Source organism: Amphiprion ocellaris, chromosome 7 (genome assembly GCF_022539595.1).
Source record: "Amphiprion ocellaris isolate individual 3 ecotype Okinawa chromosome 7, ASM2253959v1, whole genome shotgun sequence".
NCBI classification, from domain to species: Eukaryota; Metazoa; Chordata; class Actinopteri; family Pomacentridae; genus Amphiprion; species Amphiprion ocellaris.
Window position 1 is genome coordinate 19,829,294 of NC_072772.1, and position 13,898 is coordinate 19,843,191.

Sequence of the window (13,898 nt, forward strand, 5' to 3'; positions counted from 1 at the left end):
CTCCCCTAACAAACGCTGCCTCCTCTGTCCGTCCGCCTGCCAGCCGAGGGAGAAAACGGCGGTACGGAGGAAAAGAAATTTAAAGTGAGTGAAGGAGAAAGCGAGGGGGCAAGAGAGCAAGAGCGAGAGTGTGCAGGAGTGCAGGAGAAAATGGAGGGAGAAGAAGGGAAACGGCAGGGACGGATAGAAGGAGAGGGGGGTGAAAGGACTGCAGGGTTGTGTTGGTAGAGAGCTGGGGTATTGATTCAGGGCCTTTTGACATGCTAATTTGCTTGCTGACTGCTTTAATCGCTCCCTCTTCCCATCGCGGGCTTCAAAGAGGATGCTTTTCAAAAAGATGAGGGCAGAGAAGACGAGAGGAGAGGAGAGGAGAGGAGAGGAGAGGAGAGGAGAGGAGAGGAGAGGAGAGGAGAGGAGAGGAGAGGAGAGGAGAGGAGAGGAGAGGAGAGGAGAGGAGAGGAGAGGAGGAGAGAAGACGAGAGGAGAGGAGAGGAGAGGAGAGGAGAGGAGAGGAGGAGAGGAGAGGAGAGGGAAATGTTATCATCCTTCTAAACCCCTCTTTTTGACGATTCCATGGCACATGTTGCTGATGCTAGCTGCACTGTAAAAACAGACTGCACTGTACCCTTGCTGTTCAAATAAAACCCTGCACCTGTAATTTATACAATTTAGAATTTGAAAGATGAACTGAATGCTGAGTTTTCTTTTAAAAGCTGGAAAAACACTTCAAAAACCAAGCAGATTATCTGAAAAATGCATCGTGTCAAAGTTAAAACCAGTTTCCATTAACAGTTGACATACTGGAGATACATGGTTTACATTTGTGCAAGATATGCAGCGATTGATAACAGCCTGCAAATGTTGGGCACTCAGACAACTATTACATTTGGACACTGAACACAAAATTTATTTATTTATTTCCTCCAAAATGTTCCTGGAACTGTCACACTGTTTGCCACAGTTAGTTTTATTTATTTTTTTCCAGCTTTGTAGCTCATTTATTTCCATGGTATATTGCTTTGTTACCATCTAAAAGTAAAAGTCAAATTCATTTAGCAACACTTGGCACAATTTTCTCATTTTTCCTGTGTGACTAAGCTGCATAATCAAGAAACCAAATAAAGCGCAGACTGCAGCTGATTTTATGGTCTTTTCTTTGAAAAACAACTTTTATTCTGCTAATGCTTTAATTAAGAAAAGGATCGTTTTACCAATGTAAATTAACCTGTTTGGGGAATTTAAATGGCACCTGTTGCTATTTACAGACAGGTGACAAAATAAAGGAAAATGCTGAACCCATGAACCCTACAGTGAGGAGATCCGGCAGCTCTGTTAAGCCTTGATTATACTCTCCCTTGTGGCTGTGCAGCTGTGGACACTACTGACACATAGCTCTTGCAATTATACTTCTTTCTGGATTGCCTGGAGGACTTCATTCCATATATATATATATATATATATATATATATATATATATATATATATATATATATATATATATATATATACTGTAAGTCACAATCTACATGTTCCAGACGTGGACACTACTGCCCTAGTAGCATAGTAGAACAGAAACTTTGGCCTTCAGGTTGACAGAGGGGTTTGCATGGACTCTCATTATGTTTTCCCTTTCTGTAGAGTTGCAAAGTCTTGGAGAATCAATGCCAAGGAGGACTGAAGGTGTTCTGGTGGTATGTGGTGACCCATTCTCTTATGAAGGTGCTTTATGTTAGTTTTTCTTTAATTTGATAGCCATCTGCGACTCTATTCAGAAAAATTACCTTGAGGTCATTCCACTGACAGTTTCACATACTATTTAGTCTAATACCCTGCGTTAAAATCTTATTTCCCATTAAACAGTTTAAATTGAAATCATTATTTCAAATACAGTTTGACAGCTTTTTTCTGCAACAAGTGTCAGCTCCATGAAACACGGCACACCAGGAAATTCTGACTTGATTTTCACAGGAAAAAATGAGGGTTCAAAACTCCACATGAGATAAATGACTTAAAGATGGATGTTCGTGGCAGCGTAGTCGCACAGGCTGCGGTGTAGCTGGCGCTGTGGGAGCACTACGACTATCAGCCCGGGTCACGCTCGATCACCGGTGGCTTCCTGCCCTCAACAGGGCACCGTGAGGGGAAACAGAGAGAGGTGATGAGTGTTGAGAACTGCAAAAGGAACAAACACAGAGGCAGGACGGCAGCCCGAGCAGGAAAAACATTTCATCACCTCAGCTAATGACGACTGAATTACCACCACCAGCTCCCCTCCTCCGCCCCTCCAGTTCGAGAGAAGATTTGCGTGTGTTGAGAGGACTTTTTTTTTCATCCTTTGCGGAGCCAAACAAGAACGGAATATTAAAAAATTTAAGCTTTAAGCAATTATTTCAGCAGGAGGGGGAGGGCGGCAGAGGATTGCTCGTGAGACATTTTGTCCTCTCTTTCTGTATCTGTTGTTCTTTCCTGCTCTCCGTTGGTAATAGATTCTCCGTCTCTATTCAGCAGCACAAAATGAGCCTCTCCGGTGGCAGGCAGAGTGATGAGTACATTCACCTCCATTCTGCTGCGCTCTGCTCAGCCTGGCTCGGACAGTGTGTCTGCTAAAGCATACTAAAGAGTGAGTGTGTGTGTAGCATCTGCTGTACATATATATGTATGTGTGTGTGTATGTGTGTGTGTGTGTGTGTATTCTAAGGCTGTTACTTAATGTGTAATTTTCTACGTGCGTGTGCTTAGATATTTGAGTTTTCTTGCATAAGCAGTTTGAACGTGCACGAATGTCTGCATGTGTATGAGGCAGTACGTGCACGTCGCTTCCTAAAACGTCCTTCTCCGCGTGCGCCCGGGTGTTCGTTACAGGGGTGTTGTGTGCACGCTCACGTGTGTCACTGGTGCGTGTGCGTTTGTTGGGGGGAGTGACGGGTGATGATGTTTAGTGTGCAGCTCCTCGCCGCCTTCCTCTCAACACTGAGGGTAATCTCATTATTCAGCCCACTTCCTGCTGCTGCCACCAGAGACAGGCTGACAAACACTAACCACCTCGATGGCCAGCGCAGAGAGGAGCAGAAAGAAAAAAAAACGGAGAGGAGGAGAGGAAAAAAAAGAGTGTGAATGGGTGAAAATTGCTAACAGAAACTAAGCAGTAAAAATGGAAGGGATATAAAAAGAGAAAGACGTATGAAAAGAGAAAAACATGCATAAAGAGCCACTGAAGCAACAGGAAATTTTGAAGAGAGAGAAAAAACGAGCGAGCGAGCAACGGAGAAGGCCTAAAAGGAGATGCAAATACTTAATTTGTGTATATGCAGAAGAGGAGGAGGAGGAAGACGAAAACAGGAGGGGGGTAGGAGAAGGAAAACCAGGGACTGTGTGTGTGTGTATTTAAAGCCATCGGGGACCGGAGGGCTAAATAGAATTACGTGGTGAATTTAGAATGATGCTCCCAAGTGCATATTTAACACTGTCAACAGAGGGGGGGGAGAGAATGAGAGACCTAGATACACAGACACAATGAGAGGAGCACAGGAGAGAAACTTCATCCCTAAAACCTCCTAATCCAACACCACTGAGAGTTTCCAGCACAGCAAAGACTGCTGGGAATAGAGCAGGAGGGGAGCGAGGGACCCTCAGGTGAGAAAAAGCACTGATCGCACACTGACGTCACAGTCGGGCCTGCAGGAATCACACACACACACACACACACAAACAAGTTTTAAGGAAATACACAAGGTAATCATGAAAACTAAGGTTGAGATAATGGAATCCTAATGTGAAATTCAGATGTTTTTCCTCTCAGGGTTGTTGTAATGTAACATTTACATAAAGCACAGTTTGTTTTTGTGCATAAGCATTAACCAAAGTCGATACAAAATTAATTTCAATTATAGAAATGAACAGAAACACTGAAGGAAAAGTATTTAAAAGCTTCTAAAGAAATGCTTGCTCCCATTAAGATCTGTACGTGTACGTGTGTGTGTGTGTGTGTGTGTGTGTGTGTGTGTGTGTGTGTGTGTGTGTGTACTTTTATTACTCATGTTAAGGCGGCATAAATCTGTTTACAGTCACACTGTGGGAACCCGCCTCTCTTTTGGAAACAAAAAAGCAAGTCTCATAACATAAATCATTAAATTTTAGTATGAAAACCTAGTATAGTGGTTTGGGTTATGGGAAGTTCCTGTTAAATCAATGTCAGCCAATTTAATGTCCCCTTCAACTGTCAATGTTAAATCAATCACTGTGTGATTAGTCAGTTTAAGTCAATTTTTCAGAAAAATCTCTGATTTTAGTTTCTTAAATGTAAATATTGTCTAGTTTACTTCCAGCTTTATGACAGTAAACGGAATATATGTGGGTTGTGGACAAAACAAAACATTTGAGGACATCATCTTGTGCTTTTGGAAACACTGACATTTTTCACTATTTTATGACACTTTACACCAAAAAAAAAAGTGAAGAGAAAATAATCAACAGATTAAACAACAATGGAAATTATCATCCACCTTAAATGGGTCGTCTGAGGGTTCAGACTTGGTTTTAGGTTTGAGGCTAGAATCTGGTTTCGGTTAGAGGTTGGTTTAGGCATTTACTTGTGACAGTTGAGGTTATGATACACGGCTTGGAAATGCATTATGTCAGCAGGAGGCTCACAGTGAAGTACAAACATGTTTGCATGTGTGACTGGAGTGGGGGGGGGGGGGGGGGCTGGTTCACAGCTCAAGCATGAGCTAGCAGTCTGCAGTGTCAAAAGCATCTGTCGCCTTCACACCTCAATCAGCTAAATCCTCAACAAACACACACACCAACAAATACCACTTTAACGGAAATACACACACACACAACTTGAAATGTGCTGATTTTCTTGAGAAGGGACATCATCACTCTGTGGAGGCAAAAGTGCTGCCGGAGCACTCTGACGGTCACTCGCTCAGTGACAAAAAAGCAGTTAAGGTAATTATCATTTCCCCATAATGGTGTATATGATTCTCACTAATCTCTCCCTCCCACCACCTCATCAACACTCCTGCACCTCCAACAGTAGCTAACTCCTCACCAGATGAGGAGCGAGAGGATGCCCTGACCCCCACCTTGCCCACAGAGCAGGGGGGAAGTAGTTAACAGGGAAAGGGATCCCAAATGCAAACAGACAGAGCCCCCTCTCGCTTTAGATCAGGGGGGCCCCTTGGCCCTCAGTGCCCCGGTTGTCCCTCTTGCCTTGGCCCTGAGACTACACCCTGGTCACCTTTGGTCTGCATCGGGCACAGATGCACATACACACTCCCCCGCCGCAGCTGTCAAAACTCTGACGTCTTAATCAATCCTGGATCCGCGACCCTGTCAGACGCAGCAGAAAGATGGATGCAGAAGGGGACGACCCCTGACCCCTGCCAGGGGTGGAGAATACAGATCCTACGTACCCCGCCGTCTCCCCCTCTACCTCTCCCCCCTCCCAAACATCACCACCCCATACAATGATGGAGGAGAGCTCATTCATCCAGGGCTGGGAACCAGGGGCCAAGGTGCCCTTGTAACCCTGCACGTACACGAGACAAGAACAGACACACAGGCATGCTAACACACACACTCACACAACCGGGCTTCATAGAAAAACTTTAAAAGAAAGGGCTTCAACTTTATCAAGCCATCTAGTGAGAGCATGGGTGGATACACTCGTATGCTTGTTGAAACTTTCTCAAAAAATGTCAAAAAAATAGCAACACGTATTTAACCACAACTCTCCCTTGATCCACCCTTCCCCCAAAACAAGCTTCTGTTTAAGGCTCTCGGTCAACATGGACATAGAAGGGTCCCATAGAGCCTGTCACATTGGGGAATATTAACCAGCTCATCAGTGCACTTGAAGACCGACAGTGGCCAACACCTTTTAACCCTGCAGTCACTGCAGCTGACCCACAATGACGCCACAGTGTGAACCCAATACATGTTGTCCAGCCTCCAACTGCAAGTGAAATGTAAAAAGAAAAAAAAATTACAAAGAGTGTAACTGAAGCTAAAAGTGAATGGAGTGGCTCTGCTGGCACTGCAAACTTAAACAAACCCGAGCAGATGCAGTGATACGTGAGCTAAATGGATATATTGGCTTGAGAAGCAATAGTTGCAGTGCCAGGGTGGCAAACACACAGAGACTGCATTAGTCATATAAAATCAAGGCTTCCAAATCCTTTTCTGCCTTCTGTGGAGGGTTACAGTTATTTATCTCAGCAGGAATTAAAGGGGAGAGATAAGGAGTTGACGTTGTGATATACAATATGAGATCAGGGTTCTCATTCTGGTTTGAATCGTGAGAGGTTATTGTAGTAAACTGTGTAGTAGAAAGACAGACATTTACTTAAAGTCTGTAACTAAGTAAGTTGTGGTTTCTGTCCCTCAACCCTCCATTTCTGTCAGATTTTTGAAAGCTGACCACAAAGACAGAACGTGGCCGGTTCCATCTGAAGCTAGCAACAGAGGACATGGCAGTATTCTTATATGTCGTATGATGGGCCGTTGTTTTTTTTTTTTTATTGGCAAATCCACACTGCAGAACAAACACAAACCCATCTGTGACTACTTGAACCCCTTTTCCTTCCCCACCCCCAAGCAGCCAGTGGTACCCTTAAATCACCAGCCCTGTTTGTCATGCAATTAGTCCTCCAAGATAAAGGCTTCCTCGTAAATTAGGAGAGGTGTAGTGGTCCGTCCCCCTGTTAATCACCCGTGCCCAGCCTCTGACCCCTCGCTGCTGCGGCCCACTGCTTTTTGTGTGTGACGGTGGTGTGTGGCGGGTGGAATTTACCAATAAACTATCATGGCAGAATTGGCATCTGCTCATCTGGCCAGCTTACAATTGTGCCTGGGCTTTGCAGAAGGCTGAATGTGATCCACAAAACAGCTGCTGAATGCTGCTAGAAGCTAATAACAATACAGTGTTGTATACATAACTTACACTCTATTGGGTGCAATGAAACAAGCAAGTTAAATTAGAGTAGAAACTGTAAAAAATGCCATTTAACAACAGCAAACGCTATAAACCTCTAAAGTAAGAAATTCAGGAGCATCTATTGGCAAGTGTTTACTGGGTGTTTTGAATTCACCAACATGCTAAAGGCTCTCCGTGCTCCTGATTTGAAAAAACTGTGGAAGGAGGCGCTCTGCAGTGACCTTAAAACCTCATCAAACAGCCTCCTATAGGATCACGGCAAACTGAGAAGAGAATAATCGTCCACATAGGGCCATTCCCCACTACCAAATAGCACTATTTCAACCCCATCTCACAGCTGTGTATTTTTACTCCTCTCATACCTGCTTGGAATTATAAACTCTTTCTCTCCCCTTCTTCCCGTTTAAAGCTGTCTATCTCTTTTCCCTGCTCTGGGCTCCATTGGGAGCAAGAGACAGAGCAGGTGGGGGGTGAAAGACACAGCAGTAGTGCAAACCAGTTGGAGCTCTACCCTCCTCTCCTGGTGTCACCAGTTCTCCAGGGATGCATCCCATTGCACAACACCTCCCAGTGGGCCTGCTAATTACTCCATTTACAGTCATCATTGCCTCTATCACCCAAGCAGACACTGGAAAGAAGACTGTGGAGAGTGGGAGAGCGAGGAGATAAAAACATCCAACAGAGTGCAAGGTGGGTGAATTGAGGAAGGGAGGAGAGGGAAGGACAAAGAGAACAAAACAAGGATGATAAAGACAAAGAAACAGGCAGGAAGGGGAGAAATGAAACAGGCAGGATATCGTAAGGGTAGGCAGAATTGGAGGAGAGAGAAGGGACTAAAAACACAGAAACAAATGTCTGTACCTTGACATTCTGCATTTCGCTCCTCATATCCAGGGTTGCACAGGCAGTTCCCAATGGGCACCAGCCACTCTCCGTCAGCCCCGCAGTACATCTTGGGAACCTCCTTCTCCTCTGAATTATCCACGCATGAGCCACGAACTTCCACAAGCGAGGAAGTATCGGCCCCAGTGATGGTGTCTGGAAACTGGGCCAAGTTACGCACCGCTAAGGGACATTTCTTGTAGAAGACCCTGACGGAAACAAGTGCAATGCATGCTCCAACATCCTGGAAGGCCAAATAGAAACCCTTGCGGGTCAAGGCTCCCACATCCCGGACTTCAGTGTTCAGCTTCATGATACGATCTCCGATGTCCACCTGAGTGAAGCTCTCGTCTGCAGCGATGGTGTCTATCTTGCCGAACTGGTTCTCACGGATGTAGCGCTCTTTGTCATTGTTGGACTCATAGTAGTAAAGATTGAAGGTTTCCTTGCAGGTTCCCATGACGCCCGGGAGGCTGTTGCAGTCTCGGAGGGTGAACTTGATCTCGATGTAGACACGCTGGGCACCTCCACGGGGGATCCAGTCGGTGCGGAGCCAGTTGTTCTGATTGGGCTCCATGACATTACACACCTGGTACGTCCGAATGGGGATGTTCTTTTCATCCATAATACTCACTTCCTCCCACTGGGGAAAGGAAACATTAAAAATGTTACAAGCATACCCTTAAACTTTATTAAACTTGCAGTCTGCTTACTGGATTGCTCATGTCCCAAACCATAACTAAAGAAACTGTAAGAAAAAGCTATTAAAGCATTACAGCCGCATTGTTAAAGGTTAACAACATCTGAGAGTTATCAGAAGTAAATGGCCTCCTAATTAAAATGGCATATGCAGGTATTACACATGACTGGGAGCTGGTTTATGCCAAGAATGAGTGATGCGGCGCAAAAGAGCATTTTGTTAGTTTAGTCAATATCTGGGTCTCAGCAGAGCAATTAATTGAAAGCTAAAGTTAATGCATATTTTATGAATGACACCTAATAGACTTGTTAGGTCCTAATATGAAATCATAAAGATATTAATATTCATCACTTCTCCTCCACTATGAGAGAGGAAAAGTGTAATTAGTTCTGTGCCTTGCGGATGCCTACAGTTCAATTACTTGGGGAGTGGTATACAAAATCCTCTTCACAAACACGGACAAGGACGAGCCGCAAGGTTCAGGGCATTAGCGTGGGTGAAAAAGAGCAAATGCAAACACAGGACAAAGCAGATACAAAGAGTCTCGGGTAAAATGCTAATGATCTAATGCGTGCCTGCTTTCCATCTGCATACATGACCTGGACTGGGCGACAGAGGCACACATGTCCACTGATGTTAGCATGAACTCATAGCAGAGAGGGAGACAAGGAGCACGGATTACGTTATCCAGCACGGCCTGGCTTATTTTTGCCGAGCGGGAATGTTTGTTTTACTTATGATAAAGTTCCCCTCTCGACAGAGCACCGCTGAGCAAATACGAGCATGTCTTGAGAGGCTCAAAGCGGCGTGTTCCCTTAAGTTTTGCACCGTGTGTTTTAAATAGAGACTTTGACTGAGCTCGGCTGTAAACAAGAGCAGACAGGACTTTGGCTGACGTAGCTTCAACCATTTAGAAAACTGTGCGAGGAAAAAAAAACATAATGGGACAATGGAAGATGTGGGTTATTCTGCCAGATTTGACTTGATGCCTTATCATAAACAATCTGGATTAAAGCCTTATTTCCCCCAAGTAGAGTGGGATAATGCTAAACATAGCTGTGGCTGTATGATTTGAGAAAATGTCTATCATTCCCTGCTGTTCCATTCCACTTCGCTCTCTTCCTTTAGCCCCCCTTTTGTTGTGGAAATCAAGCTGCGCTGAGATAAGGCTGCACCTTTCCCCGATAGCAGGAAAGAGGGAGAATAAGGCCAATTGGTCATAATGAGAGGGTGAATGCAGGCCTGCCGGGGCTGCCAGGACCCTGTCAATCACTTGTTTGTGATAAAATGGCTGAGGGGAGAACCTGACTGCAGCACAGACCAAGCTCTTTTCGGAAAAGGTTTGCAAGCAGCACCAGCAACAGCTGCACAAGGTGAAATTCTGTCCCCCTGGGTTCATTCTCATTAGCTGACATGATTGTTGCTAATTTGTATTAATTTTCATAAAACATTGAAAGGCTCACTTGTGCTCATCATCACATTTGTGCAAGTAGAACAAATGAAGGAGCGATTGCTGAGTGACAATTATTAATTCAGGCGTTCCATAGGATCACATTTAGACTTGGCTGAGGCTCGACATGTGCCTGAGCCTTTCCCTATATCTGATGCCTGTGGCCACTGTGAGACCCACTGCAGCCCATATTCTTTCTCTTATCAGAACTACTGTAGATACCCCAATTAGGCTGAGAGATCACGCATTTGGTTGACCCTATTCCCTGTTGCTTTATAGCTGGTCGTCCTGCAGCAAGAGCTGAAACCCGCTGCACTTTCCCCCTTATTCATCCATTCCAAAGGACCCTCTCTCAGCTGCCAAGTTCCTCTCTCTCCCGCTCCCTCTCTCTGTGCGGCTCAATGGTGGAAAGGGATATAAAGTTTCTCCACAAAGACCGATTCAATTCACCGTCTATTCAGGAAACCTGACGCCCGCTGCAGTATCGGCCCCTGCATCTGACCATTACAGAGCGGTTAGAGAGAAGGGGAGTGGGGAGAAAGAGGAGCAGGGGTTGGGGGTGAGGGGGTGCCTATACACTGATGGTTCTCAAAGTGGATTCCGGGACCCCATGGGGTCCTGGAGGGTGTTCCAGGGGGGCTCTATTTACAACAAAACTGCAGTTTCTAATTCATCCATATTTTAGTGTACTGTAGAAGAAATTATTTCACCCTGAGCTAACATCCGTCCGGTACAGACACATGCACAATAAATGAACAAAGATATTCCCAAACAGGGCTCACCAGGACAAAATCTTATCAAAGAGGGCTGTGTATCTGTTTGGCGGTTCCCTCCACAGCTCCTGCCAATAATGGATATTATCTCTCTATTTTTGCTCCATAGGGGACCATGCGTCCTAACAAGGGGACACTTCTTTGCAGAACTTACCCCTCCTTCTGTCGGGTTGGCGACCCATCCCAGCTCCCCCTGTACAGATCTGGAGTCCAATAACGTGACTGGAAAACAAGAATGAGAGAAGTGAGCATGCAGTCTGAGACCGTCCACACAGCATCCGCATTGGCATATATAATCCAATTAGGCCCTAACACTCTGAGGGAGAAAAAATGGCTTCCTATTTTTTTTAATGAATAGAAAGAGCTGTTAAAGCGATTTATCAAGTAGGGAAATATCCTTATGATGAATATCAGTGCAGGGAGAGAATGAAAACTACAGGGCACACAGACTTAAACGGTATATTCGTAAATGTTTTGTCCTGCGTAATCCCCCGCTGCGTATTGCAGACGTCGTTTTGATTGATTTTCGTTAAGAAAACGATTTTTTAGAGATGACAAAAGGCGTTTCCAGCAGTGTCTTTCAAATAATGATTTTTCCATTTGCTGACCATCGGCTTTAAGCGGGTTTGATTGGAGCTCTGTGCTTAAACTTGGACGTTGAAGAACAAAAGCATTTAAGATACCCCCGATACAGAGACAATGATACACATTTTCTCTAGAGAAAAAGTAAAACATTCTGCATGTGAGGCATGAATTTAAAATATTTTTGACTAATTTAGACGTAAACTGCACAGAGCACTTGAATATTTTAGGACTGTTTTGAATTCGGTGCGCGTAAAATCCTTAGTCAACTGCTCAGTATAGGTTTAGGATTATATAAATAAATAAGCCAGATATTTAACGCCATAGAAAAAATTATCAGAAACAATGCAGACTCGATTTGAAGACTGAAATATTTGAGATTTGCAAACTGAGCCCGTGGCATCGCTGTGGACTTGTTTCAAACAGCTTTGCTCCGCCGAGCAGGACAGACAGAAAAAGCACAGCTCTGCAGGACACAGACATGCATCTAATCAGGCTGTTTTAAATGAAACTAAATATTGAGTTAACTATTGTTTGCAATAGAAAGTGAGATATTATCTGTACTGGGCCTAACATTTCGAATCTGGATCGCCTTCATTGCGCCCCGGGACTCCGTGCAGGCAACCCCAGTCCCGAAACCCTCCGAGCTCTATTTAGTAAAGGACAGACCAGGCTCATTTCAAACATCTTGCTCTTTATTATTGGGTGCTTTTCTGTCTCCTAAACATTTATAGAACAGAGAATAGTCGAAATCTTTTATTAACTGATTGCAAATGTTCTCTAAATTCGGTGTATTTCTGGTGCGCAAAGCAGCACATTTCAACTTTTAGAATTGGTTTTGAATTAGAATTCCTCCACAACACAATGTGACAGCAGGAGCGATCACTGCGAACAATTCTGAAATTGATGGATTAAGAGCTGCTCGGTCAGTCGGATGTGTGTCGGATTTGCGTATCTCCCACTGACTTGTAAATTCACTTTTTGTCTCTTCGACTCATGTCCGTTTATGTGAATGCTTCGCAACATTAAACTGCTTTCTGGGCAAAGATCGGCTCGACCTTCGCTCCCCGAAAGAAACCAGAACGCATCGGGGGCTACAAGTATTCCCAGTCTTTCGGCAGCTGGCACGATCCAAGCCTGAGCCGAGACCACGACAGCCGATGCGCATTTGGAGAGCCACTTCTCATTCCACTGTCGTTCGCGTAAAACCCTGCAAAAGTCGCTGCGTAAAGGTGACCGTCGGTGTTTTCCTTCATTAAACTCATCGTGGCTCTGCGCACTCGCGACTAGGGGCCACGGAACGAGGCTCCGAGGCGCAAACACGCACAGGCACGGAGCGGGGATGAAGTCACAAGTCCGCGGCAGTTCTTTTCTCCCAACAGCCTTACCTTCATTTGGGGGGTATATCCGTGCCGACGAGACAAATGTAGAAATCCCAGAAATAAGAAAGGTAGCCGTGAACAAAATCCCTGCCATGAGTGCCATTTGTGTCGTTCCGTTTTTCTCTCCTCTTTTTCTTTCGTTGCTCTTCTCCCAGGTCCTGCTCTCTCTCTCTCTCTCTCTCTCACTCGCTCCCTCTCTCTCCCTCTCTCTCTCTCCCAGTGGAATATGGGTTTGAAGCGGACAGGGGGAGAGAAACGCACCGAGCGCTCGGCTCCAGAGCCAGGAGGCGGGTCTACTCTGTGCGCTCTGACGCGGACCCCGTCAATCCATATAGGAAACGGAATGGACAAAGAGAGGGGGCAAATAATCATTAACTGCCCCCCTTCACACCCCCAAAACAGTCCACTGTCTCGTTTACCATCGGACACCGTAGTCACACGCACGATGAGGTGGTGATTACTTGAGGTGGCATTTCTCCAAGTCGTTTCCCATGCAGGTACAAAGGCGACGTGAAACCCTCCATGTGTCTGCGAGTATCATACTGACATTACAAAAATAAAGTGTTGCAGGCATTATCTCCTTTTTGTCACCCATGAAAACGAGCTGAAAGTGTGTTTGTGCGCGCACAGCTTGCATTCCACACACGCGGCGCGCAGAGTTTGCAGAGAAACACCAGCGCCTGCGTTAACCTGAAATGAACGATACAAGCTGCCACCTAAACTATACGGTGCACGAGTGAAATGCAATGCGTCACTTTGTGTCCTCTGTGTTCCTCAGCAGAACCCTGGTGCTGATTCTGCATGTAGTGTGGCTCCAGCCAAGCGCAGCGCTGTCCGAGGTGAGCCGCATCAGACCAAGGTCGCCACCTAGCGGAGATCCAGTCGCCTGTTCTGCCTCCAAAATTGGATTAAAGAACAAGCATGAGCATGACCTCCCCAACATTACACGGTATTGCACTTTGTGAAATTGACAATGCCCGTTTTGGAATCGGTGGCGAGCTTGTATTGGATTATTGTCACTTGCTATTATTCTAATATTATCAAGGGTTTATGGGTATTTATGATGAAACGTGCGCACAGGTCCATCCATCAGTGCAGGCTGCAGAGCACAGGCCTGCTGCTGCTGCTGCTGCTGTTGTTGCAAAGGGGGAGTGATGCGCAGGAATTGATGTTACTTCTGCAGTTTTTC

At 45.3% G+C, this 13,898-nt stretch overlaps 1 protein-coding gene across 2 annotated transcripts in view; it reads right to left on the reverse strand.

The window, feature by feature from the left end:
• The window catches only part of epha4l (eph receptor A4, like), a 62,403-nt gene extending 49,334 nt beyond the window's left edge, over window positions 1–13,069 (reverse strand). Inside the window, exons 1-3 of one of the 2 annotated variants that reach the window (XM_023282936.3) lie at window positions 12,716–13,069; window positions 10,900–10,967; window positions 7,802–8,465 (exon numbers count right to left, since the gene is read on the reverse strand). In XM_023282936.3, the coding sequence (XP_023138704.2) occupies window positions 7,802–8,465; window positions 10,900–10,967; window positions 12,716–12,812 (829 nt within the window). In that variant the 5' untranslated portion in view covers window positions 12,813–13,069. The remainder of the gene's footprint in view (window positions 1–7,801; window positions 8,466–10,899; window positions 10,968–12,715) is intronic. The other variant, XM_023282935.3, reaches the window with a different exon arrangement.
• Between the last annotated feature and the right edge of the window lie 829 nt (window positions 13,070–13,898).